Consider the following 21551-nt stretch of genomic DNA (forward strand, 5'->3'; position numbering starts at 1 on the left):
CTGAAGATGGAGCTCCAAAGTCGGCTAAAATGGCTGTATTCCCCATGCTCTTTCTTGACCAACATAAATCACAGCGATACGTGGCTGGTGTCGTTTAAAAGCTACTGAAGAGCTCTTTTAACTGTTATAACATGGTTGTATATAATGTAACTGTACCTAATTTATATATATATATATATATATATATATATATATATATATATATATATATATATATATATATATATATGAGTTAAGGTTTGGGATATTGACTACAGTATTTTACCATTGGACCATTTATTATTAATTGTGGTGTACAATATTCTTACCACTCAGTCCACCTTTAAAAACGTTTTTAAAATATTCTATAAAAAACATTAATTCCCGGGACATCCAGTACATTCAAAACTGCTGACAGGGAAAAAATAGCCTCATCTTTTAACATCCTTTATATTTCTGTGTCAGTAAACAATGTGCCAGTATTACTAATAATCTTTACATATTTTATATTGTGGGGATCGTTAAGGTTAATGTGAAACCATAGAGAAGAGCATTTTCTTTATGGAAAAGCTCAGAATAAAACCACTTTAGGAAGGTAACAATCCGTTTTTGTCTTTGGTAACTTTTGGTACAAACCGAGACCTGTATCCATCTGTAGTATGAACATTTCAAGTGGTTAATAACTATGTCTTCCCTACAGTCCCTTTCGGATGCACTGATCTCCCTACAGATGGTTTACCCACGGCGTAATCTCTCAGCTGACCAGTGGAGAAACGCTCAGCTTCTGAGCCTCATCAGCGCCCCCAGCACCATGCTGAACCCAGCGCAGTCTGATACGGTAAGACGAAGGCCTGGGGCGTTATTCTAATAACAGACCTTAATAGTCCTGACAGTGCATTGTGACCATGTGTATTGGCATAAAGTGAGAAGCCTCCTTATGTGGGTAATGAGTTTGCAGTTTATGTATTAAAGGCTTGAATTATCCACTTCTGAGTCTAATCTAATTCATATCCATTTATAATTGCAGACTTATTCTTAGCAGTAAGATATATTGGACTGGTCAGATTTTAACAAGGTTTTAAAGAATTCTCATATAGCCTTGCTAAGCATTTTAAAATAAACATCTACCATGCTTTTGTTCATCTGTATATTATGTTTTCAAGTAGTTTTAACTAGAGCTGCAAGAACTAATCGATAAAATCGATCATAGTCGCTTATGAAAATCATTGTCAAGGAATCTCATTATCGATTAGTTGGTCTGCGTATGGCACGGGGTACATTTACTCAATACATAACTTCTGTTCTGAAAACACTCATCGGAGAATGAATACTGAAGTTGTGTCCCAAATGACGTACTATACATTTACACTATGCACTGTGTACTCTACCGTCTAGTGTATGAATTTTAGAAAGGTAGTATCGTCTCAAATGGAGCACTAGCTGTTTTTTTTACTAGCCGGAAGTAGAAGTCGTTTCCCAGTCGATGGCTCATGACGACATACGCACGTAATGTGATGCCGCTAGCTTTAGCAAACACCCAGAGTCACCGACAATGACTTTCTTCAGTTAACTTTTTGTTAACGTTACCTTTTATTCCCAACATGACCTCAGTCACCATCAGACGAGGCGAAATAGTCACGTGACTGAGGAAGAATGTGTGCGTCCTCCAAGTCCTCTAAGGCAGAGGAGCGTTTTATATTAAACACCGCAGAGAAGATTGTAACCTGCAAACTTTACAAAGCAGAGATTGTGTAGCACTGAAGCACGGCAGTGATGCACAAGCACAAACATGTTTATATCCAAAATGCTCCACTGTGTAAGGGGATGAGGAAACTGGTGCGAGTTGCTTAAAAGGTTTAGTTTAATTTAAGTTTGTCATTAATATGTTGTATTTGCGTGCTTGCGGTGTAAATTCTGCGTTTATTATAACGAAAGTGATCAATTAGTAAAGAGGCCTCATTGCTCCTCACTCGCAGTGTAGACGCGGTGATACACAGTGGGTGTGCGAGTAAGATCTATAATGTCTAATTAAAACACTATGATCAAAAGGAAACACAAGTAAAATATGTCTGAAGGCAGTGAGTAACAGAAACCACAAGGTGCAGTGAAAGTGAATTTATATTATTAATTTAGGACAGTAGTTTAATTCAGTTCTTTTTGTGCATCCATAAAAAATAATGCATAAATACTATATATAATATGAACTTATATATATATGTGTGTGTGTGTGTGTGTGTGTGTGAGTGAATATTCTGTTGTGTGTGTGTATTGGGATCTTTTCAATCTTATATAATTGGACAAACGACTGCGCAAAGTTTTAGTCTGAAGTTTATATTTGTAACAGTCAGTTTGTGGATTTTATTTTAAATAATTTAAAAAATGGTGTTGAAAGTTTGTCCTCCCCATGTGATTAATCGACTAATTGGCAAACTAATTGATTATGAAAATAATCGTTAGTTGCAGCCCTAGTTTTAACTGTGTATAACAGTCCAGCTAACGTTAGACAGTATACAGTACAGCTCAGCCGATTTAGGAATCATTTATAAATGTAAAAAAAATATTACAGTGGCATACTGGCAAACTCCCCCACGCTAAATATCAACCAAATTTGAGCTCTTCTGTCTGTCCAGTCTGACCACAGTAATGCTTATACTGTACTACTGTATTCAGCTATAATCATTACTGATGTTAACAGCTGGAATGGATTGGAATTGTCTTCTATGCATAAAGATTTAGGTTGCTCCAGTTTATTTTCCATGCCTCTTTCATTCCACGGCACTTGTTTTAGGGTACAGGCTACCGCCAAAGATCCAAAGGAAGAGGAGGAGGAAGTGTTGCTTTGTGTTTTCCCGAGTACTTGTAATAGAGATGCAGTGTCTTCCAGTCCCTACATGCAAAGATCCAAAGCTAATGTCATTTATGGGCTCTAATGAGTCAAAGGGTGGTTTCTGGTAGACACCGTTTTATCCACTGCATTAACTGTCTGGATGAACTAACTTTGCTCAGTTTAGCAATAAAATTAGTTCTAGAGGTTAAATCATGGAGGAAAAAAAGCTAAGGTCGTTGAATCTAATGTTAGTGTTTTGTTGTAATTAAAACATGGCCTGGCAGTGGGAACTAATACTTCTGATACACAACCAAGTGTGAGCTATGAACACATTTAACCCACATTGATGTTTAAGATTTCTCTCAAAAAGGACCTAAATGACATCATATATGATACTGAAACAGCCAGCCTACAGTATATGCTGGGTTATCTAGTCCATTTCCTGTAATTAACAGAGCTATTTCCTGTCTTCCAGATGCCATGTGAATACTTGTCATTGGACACTATGGAGAAATGGATAGTGTGTAAGTAAATGTTTTCATGATTCTGTGATTCTGTTCAGACTGCATCCCTCTACATGCTTTCCAGGTCATGCGCAAGTCTGCACAAACACTATCGGTTATCTTTCTCTGCATTTTCCCTGCACATATTTCCTTCTTAATGACATTCTGTATTTTGTGAAACTGAGCTAGTGACCTTTCCTGAAGATTTCTCTCTCAGATTTTTTTTTTTTTGTTCCCATGTAGTTGGGTTTATCCTGTGCCACGCGGCTCTAAACAACGATCCCACTGCCCTGAGTTTGTGGAAACTGGCCCTACAGAGCAGCTCCTGCCTCTGCCTCTTCAGAGATGAGGTCTTCCACATCCACAAAGCTGCCGAGGATCTGTTCGTCAACCTCCGTGGGTCAGTGTTATCTCTTACTCAGCATTTTCCTTTGTATGTGTATATAAGCGCTGTTATATATGTGTGTGTATATATGTATATGTGTATATATATATATATATATATATATATATATATATATATATATATATATATATATATATATATATATATATATACACACACAGTATTTCACAAAAGTGAGTACACCCCTCACATTTTTGTAAATATTTGATTATCTTTTCTTGTGACAACACTGAAGAAATTACACTTTCTACAATTTAAAGTAGTGAGTGTACAGCTTGTGTAACAGTGTAAATTTGCTGTCCCCTCAAAATAACTCAACACACAGCCATTAATGTCTAAACCGCTGGTAACAAAAGTGAGTACACCCCTAAGTGAAAATGTCCAAATTGGGCCCAATTAGCCATTTTCCCTCCCTTGTGTCATGTGACTTGTTAGTGTTACAAGGTCTCAGGTGTGAATGGGGAGCAGGTGTGTTAAATTTGAGGGTGAAGATGATGGACTGGCCAAGCGTGTCTCCAGACCTAAACCCTATTGAGCATCTGTGGGGCATCCTCAAACGGAAGGTGAAGTCGACATCCATGATGTCGTCATGGAGGAGTGGAAGAGGACTCCAGTGGTAACCTGTGAAGCTCTGGTGAACTCCATGCCCAAGAGGGTTAAAGCAGTGCTGGAAAATAATGTTGGCCACATAAAATATTGACACTTTGTGGCCCAATTTGGACATTTTCACTTAGGGGTGTACTCACTTTTGTGGCCAGCGGTTTAGACATTAATGGCTGTGTGTTGAGTTATTTTGAGGGGACAGCAAATTTACACTGTTATACAAGCTGTACACTCACTACTTTACAATGTAGCAAAGTGTCATTTCTTCAGTGTTGTCACATTAAAATATATAATCAAATATGTACAAAAATGTGAGGGGTGTACTCACTTTTGTGAGATACTGTATTTTTGTATATATATGTATATGTAATAGATATGCATTGATTTATCGGCCGGTAAAGGCAATTTTTCGCGCTATGGGCCATCAGCCGATAATTTATAAACATCCGATGATCAGGGCCGTTTATATCCTGTCAATCAAAAGAGGGCAGGAAAACACATTGATTTCGTGCTGTGTATAAAGATCATGTCTCTTGTGTGGAATGACGACAAAACTGCAGTTTGTTATCTCTGTAATCTCTGCACTTAATGTTAATATATGAAAAAGTTTATATTATATATTACCAGTGTCATGTTCTGTGATGAAGTAGAAATGCGTTTGTTTGTGGTGAGTGAATGTGAGACTAACAGGAGGTTTTTAGAATTCAGTCAATGTTAATAAGAATTAATAACATTCAATAAGTTAAGAAATCTTACTTTTATCTTCAGGATTTTGTTAATGTGTTAATGTTAATTTGAGTAATGTGTTTTCTGTTTATGAGACCAGTTACTGTGAAACAACTTGTTGAAATGGAGAGAATAAAATTTTTATTTGCAATTCTTTCAGAATTCTTTTAAATGAATTATTATTAATTCAAAAGCAGACATATGTGTGTGTGTGTATATATATGTATATATATATATGTGTGTGTGTCTGCGCATGCGGAAGAGGCATGTGCAGAAGCGGTTCGGCTCTCTCCTTTTCTGTGTTGTTTTTATTAATTAATTTTGTTAGTTAGCCTATCAAGTAATATGACAGCTCTTATACAATCAATCCCAGCTGATGTTTAGTGAAGAACACTACATATATCTTGGAGTCTATTCAACCTTTATTCCTCCAGAGATTTTACGTACCTCGGATCTCATCGGTATTGCCATCCAGCTAGCAAGGCGGCAAAGAGAGTGGAAACAAAAGTGGGAAAGCGGGCCAGGCTACGAGCTCATTATAAAGTACAGGCACCCTAAAGGGCTATGTGCTGAGCCCTACGCTCTTCACACACTTCACTCATGACTGCATCCCCATTAACAATTCAGATTCCCTAATTAAATTTGCAGAGGACACTACAGTCGTCGGCCTGATTTTTGACATCGAAATGACCTACAGAATAGAGGTGGATCACCTGGTTAGGTGTTGTAAAGACAGTGACTTGGTTCTTAATACCTCAAAGGCAAACGAGATGATCATTGACTTCAGAAGAACAAATCATAAAGTACACCTCTCCTTATATACATGGAGAAGAAGTGAAGACTGTGGAAAGCCTAAAGTTCCTTGTAGTCACTATGTTAAAACAGCTGACATGGACCATAAACACTGCAGCACTGGTTTTAACAAAAAAACAAAGGCTTACCAAAGAAACTTTTTCCTAAGGAAGTCGAAGCAGGCACAACTCCCACAGAAATTGCTGCTAGATTTCTATAGGAGCACAATAGAAACCATCCTGACAAACTGCCACAGTGTGGTATGCCAGCTGCATGGCTGCCGAGCGGAAAGATCTGAATCGTGTAGTGGAGGTGGCACAGCACATCCTTGGCATGGAGCTCTCCAAACTGGATACCATCTATGCCAGCAGACTGAGAAAGAAAGCATGCAGGATAATCAGAGACACAACATACTATTCTATTCTATTTTCAAACTGCTGCCATCTGGAAAATGGTACAAGATAATAAAATCAAGAACAAATAGAGGAGCTGTGGCCTCCATTACACCTGTTTCACACCCTGAAAAGATACTGTGAACTTTCTGTTATACACACATGTACATGCATATCCATACAAGTGTTCACACACAGTAAGGATTTTTGACACGTGCATTATTGATCACAAATGTCACTTAGTCATATAGCTGCTGTGGCTGATTTTTAAAATGTGCTGCAATTGGTTTATGCTGTTGTTTTTTTTAATTATGTTACTGTTATTTATCTGCTTATTTATTGATTGTGTATGCTCTCATTTAGTGTCTTATGCTCTCATTCAGATTTTTTACATTTTTTAAAATTTTATTTAATTATTGGGGATAAGCTAAATAGAGTTTCATTTTATTTTGTATAATGACAATACAGACTATTAATTCATTCATTCATAGTTAGCACTGTGAAATAATATAAAATCATCAGTGGATTGATTTGCTTTTGTGCTGTTTTCTTCTTTTCTCTCCAACCTGTTTATCTGTCGCAGCTACAACAAGCGCGTCAACGACATCCGTGAATGCAAAGAAGCAGCGCTGTCTCACGCGTATGTACATTTAAATTACATTTCTAAAATTCTACATTCTCAACACCAACATTGTCCATCAGGCACCAACAGACACCAACATTGTCCTTCACGCACCAACAGTTACCAACATTGTCCATCAGACCCCAACAAACGCAAACATTGTCCATCAGACCCCAACAAACACAAACATTTTTGGTGTTTTCTGCTTCATGGCCTGTTTAATTTTTCTGCAATTTATTCATAATTCATACATTCTGAAATGTAATGTTTCTGCTCTGCCCAGAGGCTCAATGCACAGGGAGAGGCGTAAATTCCTGCGTTCTGCGCTGAAGGAACTAGCCACTGTGCTGGCAGACCAGCCAGGCTTACTCGGCCCGAAGGTACTGACCTCTGAGCCCTCTGCTCTTTTAATTTTCTTTATGAGTAGTAGGAGTCTGCAAGCCCCCACGGTAACACATATGGAATATTTTCTGACTTTTTTTCCCCTCTCCAGGCTCTTTTTGTCTTCATGGCTCTCTCGTTTGCTCGTGATGAAATCATCTGGTTGCTCAGACACGCTGACAACATTCAAAAGAAAAGCACAGATGACTTTATTGACAAGTAAAGACACCAAACTGTCTCACACACCCACACACACACACACACACACACTCTCCTTCTGCTTTGGTTGTTTGTCTTGGTTAAATATGAATATTTTTTTTCTTCTTTAGAAAAATTATTCTTTCTTATTTTGCTAGTTTTTTTTTATGGTATTGTAATTATTGTACTATTATTATAGTATTTTATTTTTGACTTTCTTTTTTTCCCTTTACGTCACACTGTAAAGCAATATAATTGTATGAAACGTATACATATATATATTGTATGAAACATAATGTATACATGCTGTATAACTGGTACTGGTACAGCACCAATATCAGTTCTGATCCAGATCCTGGTTTTTTCCCTTTAATATCTGACTAAACCTTTTAAAATAAAAGTTCACCTAAAATTAAATGTATGCATGTAGTCACTATCCCAAGACATGGTTTGATGTCTGAGTTTTGGTTTTTCAGTTTTGCACTGACGCTAATGTAGCTAACCAGAGAGATGGCACAGTGGCACTTTTTTTTCTTTTTTTTTTTCTCTTTTTCATGATACAGATACGCAAACCGTGAGTCTCAGCTGATGTCTGATATACTAAACTTTAAAATGATTTTTTAATTGAACTAGGCTTAAAAAAGACAGACAAAAACATAAGTTAAACAGAAACTGCACCTTTCATTATTCATTTAAACTCTTCCACAGAATAATCACTTCCATGCAAATATCATGTAATATCAATTCTAACAGAAAATACAATCATGTTTTTTATGGAAGCATTTCCAGTTCCAAATCAAAGTAGTTTTTTTTTAACTATCCGTTTTGCATGTTTATTATTATTATTATTATTATTATTATTATTATTATTATTATTATCATTTTTATCATTTTTATTTTTTTATTTTTTACTGGTATTGGCCTGATACTGATCCTGGTGATCGGATCAGATCTGGGTAATGGTAGCTTATAGCTACCGGTTTAGCATCACGTTAGCTTCAGGTAGGAGGTGTGTCCAAAAGTATGAACACGTAATTTTGTTTTTGTTAGAAGTCTTTCAGATAATAATAATATATACATACAGTTTCCTCTGAAACTATTCGAAAGGCAAGGCCAATTTTTTGTAGATGTGTTAAACGACATGGCGTATAGCATGTTTTGTATCAGACCACCCAATTTGTAGGCGAGCAAGAAATATTGGAACATGTGACTGACAGGTGTTACTTGTTACCCAGGTGTGTCCTGTTAGATTGATTTATTTAAACAATAAATAGCTCTGAACATCTGCTCTTGGTTTATCCTTCAGTTTCACCTGTGAAGACTGCATTTATTGTTGAAAAGGATATGCAAGCATGAAGATCAGAGAGCTGTCTATGGGAGCCATTTTGAAGCTGAGGAAAGTGGGGGAAATCAATCAGAGGCATTGCACAAACATTGGGCACAGCCAGTACAACAATTTGGAATGTCCTGAAAAAGAGAGGAACCACTGAGCAACAGGCACCAAATGGGTCGTCAAAGGAAAACAACAGCAGCAGCTGATGACAGAACCATTGTGAGAGCTGTGAAGAAAAACCCAAAGCAACAGTCAGTGACATCAACAACAACATCCACAAGGCAGGGGTGAAGGTATTACAATCCACCATTTGAAGAAGACTTCCAGAGCAGAAATATAGAGGCCATACCAAGATGCAAACCACTCCTCATCAGTAAGAATCAGAAAGCCAGTTTGGAATTCACAAAGAAATACAGACATGAGTCATAAAAGTTCTGAAACCAAGATTAACTTCTACCAATGTGATGGCAAAAGAAAGTATCTGCTCATGATTCAAAACATACAAGCTCATGTGTGAAACGTGGTGGAGGTAGTGGCATGGCTTTGGTTTGCATGGCTGCTTTTGGAACATTCTCACTAATCTTTATTGATGTAACTCATGATGGTAGCAGCAGAATGAATTCAGAAGATTGCAGAAACATTTTGTCTGATAATTTACAGAGAAGTCAGGAGGAACTTCATCATTCAGCAAGACACCGATCCAAACCACACTGCTAACTCAACAAAGGACTTTATCAGGGGGAAAAGTGGAAGGTTTTAGACTGGCCAAGTAAATCACCAGACCTTAACCCATCTGAGCAGCATTTCACCTCCTATAGAGGAGACTGATGGAAGAAACCCCTGGAAACAAACAACACCTGAAAGTGGCTGCAATAAAAACCTAGAAAAGCATTACAAATGAAAAAAACAACAATTTGGTGATGTCACGGAGTCACAAGCTTGATGCAGTTATTGCAAGTAAAGGGATATGCAACCAAAATATTAAGTGTTATTTACTTCAAGACTTGTATATGTTTGTATGTTTTTACATGTTTAAAAATTGGGTGTTCTGATACAAAAGCTTCTGTGTTATGCTGTTTAACACATCTAGATATAAATATCAGGAAATAAAAGCTGAATCCTCACCTCTTATCTTATTTTTATCTCTCATCTTTTGATCCCAAACCCAAATGACTTAATTGGGGACTGTATCTGATAATATACAACCGTTAGTTCCGGTCAACTAATTTGATTGGACAAGCATTGTTCCAATGGTGCTCATATTTATTTAGTATTAAAAGCACCGGGATATTTAACTGTTTTTATCACGCCGAAATTCCAATTCAAGCAACAGTTTGTTACATTGAAACCGTTGCTGTACTTACTACGGGCTGTCAGTCAGTCTGTGCGTTGGCATGGTAACATGCACAACAGCATCCCCTACCTCAACACTCCTTAAGGTTCATGTTCCCTCACGCAATCTGCAATCGGTTAATGACCGATGCTTAGTAGTGCCTACTCAGCATGGCTCAAGATCCCTTTCCAGAACCTTCACACTAACTGTCCCTCAGTGGTGGAATGAACTTCCAACCTCAATCCGGACCGTAGAATCTGTCACTATCTTCAAAAAACAGCTAAAGACCCACCTCTTCCGTGAGCATGTAACTAACCCCAAAAATGCCAACCCCACATTACACTAAAAAAAAAAAAAAAAAACTATACTATTGGTTCTTACACCTCTACTCTAGAAAAGCACTTTGCCTCTCTAGAATTCAGTTATAAATCTTGTACAGTAGAACAAATACATACAAATACTAAGAACTTGTATTGTTCTTTGCTTGATATATCGCTTTGCTTGTATTTCCTCATTTGTAAGTCACTTTGGATTAAAGCGTCCGCTAAATGAATAAACGTAAAATGTAAATATAAACATGCAACACTCGCAATCGTGCTGTTGTAGCGAATATCAGCAGGAATCACAGCTGTGCCAGTATTCACAACAAAAGCACTCTTGTTCATGTGTTATTGCGTGCTACATTAGCTTTATAACTCTAATGCAAAGCAAATGAAGCAACCTTGCATCAAAAATGAGGAAGGGAAATTCTGTTTAATTTCTGATTCAAACTGTGTTGCTGTGAGAACACTTCGCTGGCTGTTCTTACTTCCTTATATTAAACAAAAAAAAATGGTTAAAATTACACATTACTCCAGAGTTGTTTATTTATACTATGATGTCGTTTGTTAAAAATCATCTTAGGCACATTGCTGAGCTGATCTTCTACATGGAGGAGCTGAGAGCCCACGTGAGGAAGTACGGCCCTGTCATGCAGAGGTACTATGTGCAGTATCTGTCCGGCTTCGATGCAGTCGTCCTCAATGAGCTCGTTCAGGTGAGATTCACTCAGCATAAATGTTCATAAGTGTACATAATGTAATTTTTAGATAATTTTGAGGAATCATAAACATCTACAACGATTTTATCTGTTTAACCACTAGGCAGTAGGCATGGTATAAGCAAGATGCTGAAGCATCGTAATATCAGAACATAACATATTGCAAAAGTTCACTGACAGTTTAAACTGATTCGAAAATAATGTGGTGCTTTTTTCTGTTATTGGGGATATTCTTACAGTCCTGGCAATAAGGATCTCTGGACTTATATACTGGGTGTCTACGGTACATGAGATCGAGATATAATACACATGACCACCAGATGGAGACAAACTCTTTGCATTTGCTATGCACAAATTTGTATATAAATAAGCTCATTTTATAAACCTCTTTTTTTTCTTCTTTTTTTTAACCCTTGACTCTTGCAGAACCTCTCAGTGTGTCCAGAGGACGAGTCCATCATCATGTCTTCCTTCGTGAATACGATGACTTCACTCAGTGTTAAACAAGGTGATTGTTTTTCTTTACAGAAATTGATTAATCAGACTGAAACTACTTTTGCTCTTCTAGAGTTTTACTTTTATTTTGTGCTACTCCAACACACATGTTTAAACAAGTTCACCCACTCATCAGCACAAAAGAAATATAAAACGCTTGTGTTTGGTAGGTTGGTAGCCATGGTTTCCATTAACTTACAGTTTGGCCATTTCTTGTTATCGTTATGAACGGGTTTGTGAATGTAATGATTACAGTAATGCATGATTCTGCTTCATCTTTTATTTCACTGTATACAGTAAGGTTTACATTAGCAAATGACCATTTGCTGCTTTGGCTTTGTCTCATATGAGTGTAATGACTGCTACTGTTGCTGTTAGTGGGAGTGGTTTTAGAAAAACTTGTGGTACCCAAAAAAGGGTATCGTATGGTTTATTTACACTTTGCTGTGCTATTTTTGTGGTATAACCTTCTAATAAAGCCAAACAAATGATTCTGTTCCTGTCCTGTACTGTAAACAATATTAATGCATGTAGGAAGTGAAGTTGGGAGAGTTGAGAATTTTATAATCAGAAGACATCCCATGGCAGAGGACGAGTCCAAGGAGTCACTCGTTTAGAATTGTCATTGCAGTAGCTAATTTTCATAAAGTTTAAAAAAAAAAAAAAAAGACAGACTAATTACAAATGTTGCTTGATGCTGTAACCAGGAATCACAGCACAGCGTCGCAAACTTAGACTGAAAAAGAATGAATGGTGACTTATTGACTATCCAGTCATCAAAACTCCACCACTAAAAGTAAGATCTCTTGTCTCTCTCAATCTCTGCTTCTTCTTCTCTCTTCTCTTTCCCTCATTCTTCTTTCTCCTCTCTATCCTCTTGCTCTCTTTCTCTCTCATTCCTCTCTCTCTTCTCTTTCTGTCTCTCCCTCTCAGTGGAGGATGGAGAGGTGTTTGATTTCCGAGGCATGAGGCTGGACTGGTTCCGACTTCAGGTAAGCAGAGCAATTGCAACCTTTCCCGTTTCAACCACCTTAGTGAGGTAGCACTGCTTTTCCCTAAGGCTCTATCAGACAGACCAAATTTAGCTCCAGAGCTAACTACTGGTGTTGGTATGTTTGTCTGTTTCTCAGAGTCTCATCAAACAGGACTAATCAAGCTACAGAACTTCATGTCATATGTCCTGCAAGACACAAATAATCAACTCCTAAACCTGTGCACTGGTGTTTTATCTCTTATCCTTTTTTCAGGTATAGTTAATCAAGCCCTAGAACTAACTACTGGTGGTGTATACCATGTCTCTACCTTCAATTGGATATAATTAACCAAACCTTAAGCGTACTAGTGGTCTATCTTCTGTCCCTCTGACTCTTCTGTCAGGCAGAATTAGTAGACACCTGATACTGAAAGGGCGGTGTTGTCATGTCCTGTTTCTCTAATAGGCATAATTAATTGAGCCCTCTGTGGTGTATTGCATCTGAAGAATGAACTAATTTAACTGAGAAGATGGGTCTTCCTCTGACTCCTATTGGGCACAATTAATCAAACATTAAATCTGTGCCCTGGTGTCACTTCTTGGCCTTATCAGGCATAATTAGGTTATATAGCAGAGTACTGGTGCTTAGTCATTCTCTGTCCATACTATTTAGTCCTACATAGTGCTATTTGGCATAATTAATTAAGCTCAGATGAGAAATAATGTACCTTTTGGTCTAACCCTAATAATTCAGTGGTGTAATGTATATATTATTTTATAAATATGTGCACTGGCATGCACACATTTACCCACATTGTTAGCACTCCATCATGAAGCACTTTGTTAAAATCGTTTTGGATCTGTACCATATGCATCTGTATTATTTATTTATTTATTCATTAACTGTGGTCAGTCATTCCCAAAAGTCAGACTTCTGGTTAGCATTCACTGGAGTGCAGTCAAGTTTAATTGTGTTGGAGGCATGATTACTCATCTCAGGAGAGAAAAATCTTTTCATCAGAGCATACAACAAAATGAAAAAAGCAGTTAAGAATTGAGGGATGAAACACAGAACGACACAGGGTTGCACACTTTTAATGATCTCCATCTATTCCCAACAACCTGCTAATCATTACTTTTTATGAAAAAAAAAGATAGAACAGCAGAATTACAGACACTCATTAAACAAAATGTAATCTGGATGATGTTTTGACCAGTCTCCGATCTTTTTCTCTTGAGAACATGGTCTTTATAAATACTTGAGGGTTTTTTTTGTTTCATATTTTCCCCCGACTGTAGTGTATTCTTAAGTTGCTAAATAGATTATTGTACATCACTGTGGTTGTTTTGAATTTCTTGATCACTCAGCTAGGTGGGTGGATGGATGGATGGGTGGGTGTGATGGCTGGGATAGATGAATGGGGATGGGTGGATGTTTAGATGAGTAGGTAGGTAGATGGATAAGTGGAAAGATGGATGAGTGGGTAGATGGATGGTTGATTTAGTAGATGGATGAATGGGTTAATAGATAACTGGTAGAATGGATGAAGGGTAGACAGATAGATGGATCGTAGGTGAATAGGTAGTTAGGTAGATGGATAGGTTGGTGGGTCGGTAGATGGATGGGTTTGTAGGTAGGTAGATGGATTGGTTGGTGGGTAGTGGGTAGGTTGATGGATGGTTTGGTGGGTAGGTAGGTAGAGGGATGGGTTGGTGGGTAGGTAGATGGATAGGTTGGTGGGTGAGTTGGTAGGTAGGTGGATAGGTTGGTGGGTAGGTAGATGGCTGAGTTGGTAGGTAGGTAGATGGATGGGTTGGTAGGTAGGTAGATGAATAGGTTGATGGGTGGGTAGGTAGATGGATAGGTTGGTGGGTTAGATAGTTAGATGGATGGGTTAGTGGGTGAGTTGATAGGTAGGTAGATGGATGGGTTGGTATGTAGGTAGATGAATAGGTTGATGGGTTGGTGGGTAGGTAGATGGATGGGTTGTTGTAGATTTGTGGGTAGGTAGATGGATAGGTTGGTGGGTAGGTAGATGGATGGGTTGGTGGGTAGATTGGTAGGTAGGTAGATGAATAGGTTGATGGGTTGGTGGGTAGGTAGATGGGTAGGTAGGTAGATGGATACGTTGGTGAGTAGGTACATGGATAGTTTGGTGGGTAGGTAGATGGATGGGTTGGTGGGTAGATTGGTAGGTAGGTAGATGAATAGGTTGATGGGTTGGTGGGTAGGTAGATGGGTAGGTAGGTAGATGGATACGTTGGTGAGTAGGTACATGGATAGTTTGGTGGGTAGGTAGATGGATGGGTTGGTTGGTAGGTAGGTAGATGAATAGGTTGATGGGTTGGTGGCTAGGTAGATGGATGGGTTGGTGGGTAGGTAGATGGATGGGTTGGTAGGTAGGTAGATGGATAGGTTGGTGGATAGGTACATGGATGGGTTGGTGGGTGTGTTGGTAGGTAATTAGATGGATAGGGTGGTGGGTAGGTAGATGGATTGGTTGATAGGTTGATGGGTAGGTAGGTGGGTAGATGGATGGATTGGTGGGTAGGTAGGTGGGTAGAGGGATGGGTTGGTGGGTAGGTAGGTGGGTAGAGGGATGGGTTGGTAGGTAGGTAGTTTGATGGATAGGTTGGTGGGTAGGTAGGTGGGTTGGTAGGTAAGTAGATGGATTGATTGGTGGGTAGGTAGATGGGTGGGTGGGTAGGTGGATGGGTTGGTAGGTAGGTTGGTGGGTAGGTAGATGGATAGATTGCTGGGTAGGTACATGGATGTGTTGATGGGTGAGATGGTAGGTAGGTAGATGGATAGGTTGGTGGGTAGGTAGATGGATGGGTTGGTGGGTGAGTTGGTATGTGGGTAGATGGATGGGTTGGTAGGTGGATAGGTTGGTGGGTAGGTAGATGGATGGGTTGGTGGGTAGATTGGTAGGTAGGTAGATGGATGGGTTGGTAGGTGGGTGGGTAGGTATGTGGATGGATAGATTGGTGGGTAGGTACATGGATGTGTTGGTGTGTGAGATGGTAAGTAGATGGATAGGTTGATGGGTAGGTAGATGGATGGGTTGGTGGGTGAGTTGGTATGTGGGTAGATGGATGGGTTGGTGGGTAGGTAGATGGATGGGTTGGTGGGTAGATTGGTAGGTAGGTAGATGAATAGGGTGGTGGGTAGGTAGATGGATGGGTTGGTAGGTAGGTAGATGGATGGGTTGGTGTGTAGGTGGATAGATAGGTTGGTGGTAGGTAGATGTATGGGTTGGTAGGTAGGTTGATGGATAGGTGGGTAGGTAGGTAGGTAGATGGATGGGTTGGTAGGTAGGTAGATGGACGGGTTGGTGTGTAGGTAGATAGGTTGGTCGTACGTAGATGTATGGGTTGGTGGGTAGGTTGGTAGGTAGGTAGATAGATGGACGTTCACTGGATGCTTTTTACACCACTCTGTTTAAACTCTGTCGGTCTGTCTATCCATCTATCTATATAAAAACAGCAGCTAATGCATCTTGTATTAGGTAAGCTTAGTCTTTTTCTCTCTTGAAGATTTGGTCTTTAACGATTACATGGGCTTGACATTTGAATGATTCCCGCACATGAGCCAATATAATGTCTATAAGATGACTGACAGGAGGTGCATCCAAACACAAACAAGCATTCCGGACCAGAGGTCAGTTTTCCAAACGGGTTTCATCAGAACCTTAATGCACTTTTGCTAAGGCCACAGCTTAATACACTATTACTTTTTATTATCTTCTTCAAGTAAGGAATAAAAATTGACTTATTATACCTTTTAGGATAGCTAGATGGATGGATGGATGGATGGATGTATAGATAGATAGATATGTGTGGATAACTTATTAAATCAGGAAGATGCATGATGTCTGGTTTAAGCTGCTACCTGCACGGAGTGATATTTCATATACAGTGGGGCAAAATATGTATTGAACGCGTCAACATTTTTTTCAGTAAATATATTTCCAGTGAGGTTATTCATATGAAATTTTCACCAGAAAAGGAACCAACTGAAATCCGTCAGTAGTTAGAAAGTAATAATGCCCCCTATCTTTGCAAATTAATATCAGTGGGGTTAGTAAATTGATTGTCTATAAAAAGACTTTTTGTTATAAAGGTGTCACACAAGAAACATCTTATGATTGGTTAAATCTCATGATGGGTTGAATGTCGAAGCTTGTTTAAAGTTTGCTACAACTCATTTGGACAAGCCTATGAAAAACTGTGAGTGTAGTCTGGTCAGACTAAAGCAAAATTGAACTCTTTGGCTGTCATACTACACACCATGATTGGAGAAGAAATGGCACTGAACATCACCCTTAAAACAATATACCCACAGTGAAGTTTGGAGGTGGAAGCATCATGGTGTAAGGCTGTTTGTCATTTCATGGTACTGGCAGACTTCATATAATTGAAGGAATGATGAATGGAGCTCTTTACCGGGAGATTCTTGAGAAGAATGTGCCTCCGTGCACCAGGATGATGAAGATCAGATGTGACTGGACCTTCCAGCAGGACAACGATACAAAGCATACGCAAAGGAAACTCAATTGGTTTCAGAAAATAAATCAGGGTGTTAGAATGGCCCAGTCGATCACCTGACTTGAATCCAACTGAACAAGATTTAAAAACTATGTTTATAACAATGGGCCAAAATCACACCTGAATACTGTGGCAGATTAATTTCTTCATTCAGGAAGCGCCTTGAAGCTGTCATTACAAACAAAGGCTTCTCCACTAAGTATTAAATACATTTTATTTTGCGTGTTCAATACTTTTTTTCTTTCTCATTCCTCTTTATTACACATAACATCATTTAATTACTTTAATGTGTGGATTTCTTTATATTTGCAGATTTCTTGAGTTAATACCAAAATCTGGTGAAAATTTCATGTGAATAGCCTTATTGGAAATATATTTACTGAAAAAAAAAAAAAAGTTGACTCGTTCAATACTTATTTTCCCTACTGTAAACATGGAAAAACTGAGTCAAATATCGGCAATGTTTTGCGAAGAGCTGTTTAAGCGACTTTTTTTTTTTTTGCGACGTGGGGTTTCCTTAGAGACACAGCATTGTGTGGTCTGTCGTGTGTAGGCATCTGCTGATAATCATTTATTCAATATATCATGATAATTACCAGTGCACATGGTTATCCTGGACAGTTCAGTTGATCACAATCTCTGTGTTTCATTTGGAACAAGGCTGTTTAGTCATCCAGGCCTTTTTGGGCAGCGTTTGTGTTCTTGAAAACAGGCTAAGGACAGCTGCCTGGTAACGTTCAAAGCCATCCTTCCATTTGTCTTTCTTAGCAAAGCAAAGTGTGTGATGAGGTTGTAAAATTGACCGAGTTCACTCAGTTCACTTTGTTTCTCTTGCGTTTCCAGAGCTGCTGTACTGTTTTCTGCTACGCTTGATTAAGCCGGCAGCAGTCTGTAAAGAAAAAGGGAAGAAAAAAAGCACTCTAAAAATAAGGCTCAGGTTTTAGAGACTATCCTTTTCACCCTGCTCCAACCAAAGAGGCGAAAGCCACTTCTCATCACCTGAGATTACTTCCATAAAAGTTAAACAAACATCATCTTACAGAAAGCTTCACCACATCAGCATTACATTGCATTTTTCTTTGTTAAGTAACACTTTATTAAAAACAGTCTGTTTATTATTGTGAGCATCCACCACAGTCCCTGTCACTGAGTGAGTTTGTGGTCTCTGATCCTGGTCTGGAAAATAATAAAAAAAGAAGAAGAAGGGGGGAAAAAAAGAAAGACTTCAAACCTGAGAAGAATTTTGAGCAGCAGAGCATTGGCCAGACGATGCTCATGTTTCTCACTTCAAAGCAGCATGTGCACTGGCCCTGCGGTGAAGCACAGTGTGTTTCTCATGCGTCTGATCCCATGTGAGTGTGTGTATGTGTGTGTCAGTCATTCGGTCGGCCGTGCTGTGAGTCAGCAGTATCATGTTTGTGTGAAAATTTCCCAGAAGTCCTGCTCAGAGCTACACGCGCAGAAAACCGCACATTCCTTCACCAAGCTCAGCTTTCCATCCGTCTCTTTTTAAAAATGCTTTTCCTGGGTTGTCAGAATGAAGAAATGACCTTGACCGTGTGCGTTGCAGGCCTACACCAGCGTATCCAAGGCGTCTCTGGGTATCGCGGACCACCGGGAGCTGGGTAAAATGATGAATACCATCATCTTCCACACCAAGATGGTGGACTCTCTAGTGGAGATGCTGGTGGAGACGTCAGACCTGTCCATTTTCTGGTACAGTCTAAGCTGGTCTTTTTCAAAATGTATTTATTTATTTATTTTTTGTAAAACATCCCACACGGGACTCTGTAAACATCCACGTCTCGGTGGTGGTTGCAACAGTTTGTTTGGCGGTGTGCTTGATTGTGTTGCTGTGCAAGTGTGTGTTTGAGCTGATTAGATATCACTTTAGCAGAAGCAAAGGAAATGGTGTCCAAAGCGCCCCCACCACCCATCATTCTCTCTTATTGCCAGATCTTTTACTCTCTTACATTGTCCCGCTCTCACATCTTTCTTTTCTTCTTGCTCTCGCTATCACTCACTCATTATCTTTTCCACTCTTCTTTTTTTCCTTTGTACTCTTTCTTCCTTTTATGTTATCCTTCCTTTTCTTTCCTGCTCTTACCTTCCTCCACCTTGTTATTGTCATTTGCTCACTTCCTGTTCCTCAGCGCCTCTGTATCCGTCTCCCCTCATGTCACTCCTGTTTCTTCTCTCTCTCCACCAATCCCTTCTTTCTTCTCTCTTCTCCTCTCTGCCCCTTTCCTCTTCATGTCTTCATCTCCTGCTCTGCAGGTTTCTCTCTCCCCCTTTTTCTTTTCTACTTTTGATTTTTCAAAATTATTTTTTCTTTCTTGTTTCTCCTCCATTTTCCTTGCTCTCTTTCTTCACCCCTCTCTTCATCAGTCGCCTCTTGTCCCATTTTGTTTTCCACTTGCTGCTTTATTTTCTGTCATGTTCCCACCGTCTGTCTCTTACTTACTTTTTCTTTCCTCACCCCATATTCTTTTTTTTTGTTTGTCTTTTTCTTTCCTCTCTTTCTCTTTGAACCATTTCTCTTTCTCCATCTCATGAGCCTTTTCTTTCCCCTCTCATTCTCAAGTCTCTACTTTTATTTCTCTCTATTTCTTCCTCTTCATCTCTTCCTGAATCCTGCTCTTCTCTCTCTCTTTAAAAAAAAAATTGTCACTCTTTCTATGCGACCCACTCTTCTTGTGTCTTTTATGTCCCTTGCTTTGATTTTTTTCTCTTTCTTCACCCTGTTTTTTATTTATCATTTACGTCTTTTTCCACTCTGTTTTGGTATCGTTCTCCTCGTTTCTCTTTTCTACAATCAAATTTTCTGTCTCTCTCTCTGCCTCTACCCTCTTATCTTTTCTTCTCTCTCATTTTGTCTGACTCCTATTTCTCCTACCTTTTTGCTTTTTTTGTTGTTGTTTTGTTCCAGTTGTCTTTTTCGATTTTATTCTTATTGCATTTCCTCACCTCTTCTCTTCACTTCCTTTTCTCTCCTATCTTTTCTACTTAGTTTTTTTTCCGTATTTTTTAACTCGATCCCTTTTTTCCCCTCTTCCCCTCTGTACAGTTTCTACAGCCGGGCATTTGAGAAGATGTTCCAGCAGTGTTTGGAGTTGCCGTCTCAGTCGCGTTACTCCATCTGCTTCCCTCTGCTCTGCACCCACTTCATGAGCTGCACCCATGAGCTCTGTCCTGAAGAGGTGACTAACACACACACACACACACACACACGACCTGAAATCTCTCGATTAGACACATACCGGCTCTGTTGGTCTGTGGAACAAGACCTTCTTGACATGTTTACAGTGAACACTTGATTTATCGATCATGGCCCACAGCGTGGTGGTATTAAGACCAAGTAATTGCACACCATGGGTCTGTTTACCACACACACAGATGCAGACACTATTCCCTGCTTGAATCCCCACCTTGTTTTATTATAATCACACCCCCTCTGAGTCAGTGACTGGCTATAAATAAATGATGGCTCCAGCCTTAATGATGATTTGAGGTAAATTTTTATACACAGCTATTAATAAATTACACAAACCCGGTGCTGTGTCTGAGCACATCCTGGTTTTGCATCCCTGGAGCAAGAATCTTTAGGAAAAATGCCGTCAGTCAATTGCAGACTTCATGTGACATAACTATTTTAATTTCCTCAGATGGAATATTATAGTTATTTCATTGTGTGAATAAAGGAAAAGTTTGATAGCATGATTATGTTGGTATTAGCGGTCTCTCAAGCAAAAAAAAAAAAGCCGAATGATTGGCAGATCTTATCTAACATCAGCTCCACAGCAGGATTCCTGTCACTCAGTAAATACGGATGTACGTCTGTCTCCTGAAATGCTGTTTATGATACGTAAATGACTTGACGTGGGATTTATTCTCCAGCTTGTTTATAGAGGTCATCGGTGTGACTCCTGCATGGACACTGCTGCTTAAACAGACCTTTTACTGCCCTGAAATCCTTAATTATCTTTTTTCACCGGATTGAATGAGAACATTTACATCTGGAGGGCAAAAATAATCAATAGCGAATTATTCAAACACTGAAACCTTAGTGTTTTTATTTAGTCAGAACTCATTTGCTTAATTGGTTGACACGAGCAAAAGTCTGCCGTAAACACACGGGCACATGCACAGCTAATTAACTTAACACGGCTGTGATAATGCTGTTTGCTCAGACTGCTGTGTGTGTGTAGGTGAGTGAAGGAGAGGCTGTGTTCTCCGTAAAGAGGCATTTTATACATCTCCTTTCAGTGAATATGGTCAGTGTGGACCATTCTTTCTAGCTCTCTGTCTACCAACTGAGCTCTACAGCGACCGCCCACTTTTTACCAGCACCAGAAGTTTTTTAATTTGTCCATCTATAGACTTTTGTGTTGACTCAAACTC

At 39.1% G+C, this 21551-nt stretch overlaps 1 protein-coding gene across 2 annotated transcripts in view; it reads left to right on the forward strand.

Moving 5' to 3' along the window:
* nckap1 (NCK-associated protein 1) overlaps positions 1–21551 on the forward strand; it is a 69885-nt gene that overhangs the window by 28374 nt on the left and 19960 nt on the right. For both annotated transcript variants that reach the window (XM_017470197.3, XM_017470198.3), the window contains exons 7-17: positions 680–817; positions 3282–3330; positions 3553–3709; positions 6812–6868; positions 7134–7230; positions 7344–7450; positions 10999–11131; positions 11561–11642; positions 12563–12621; positions 18721–18866; positions 20218–20350. In XM_017470197.3, coding sequence (XP_017325686.1) covers positions 680–817; positions 3282–3330; positions 3553–3709; positions 6812–6868; positions 7134–7230; positions 7344–7450; positions 10999–11131; positions 11561–11642; positions 12563–12621; positions 18721–18866; positions 20218–20350 — 1158 coding nt within the window. The remainder of the gene's footprint in view (positions 1–679; positions 818–3281; positions 3331–3552; positions 3710–6811; positions 6869–7133; positions 7231–7343; positions 7451–10998; positions 11132–11560; positions 11643–12562; positions 12622–18720; positions 18867–20217; positions 20351–21551) is intronic.

Source organism: Ictalurus punctatus, chromosome 6 (assembly GCF_001660625.3).
Source record: "Ictalurus punctatus breed USDA103 chromosome 6, Coco_2.0, whole genome shotgun sequence".
Lineage (NCBI taxonomy): Eukaryota > Metazoa > Chordata > Actinopteri > Siluriformes > Ictaluridae > Ictalurus > Ictalurus punctatus.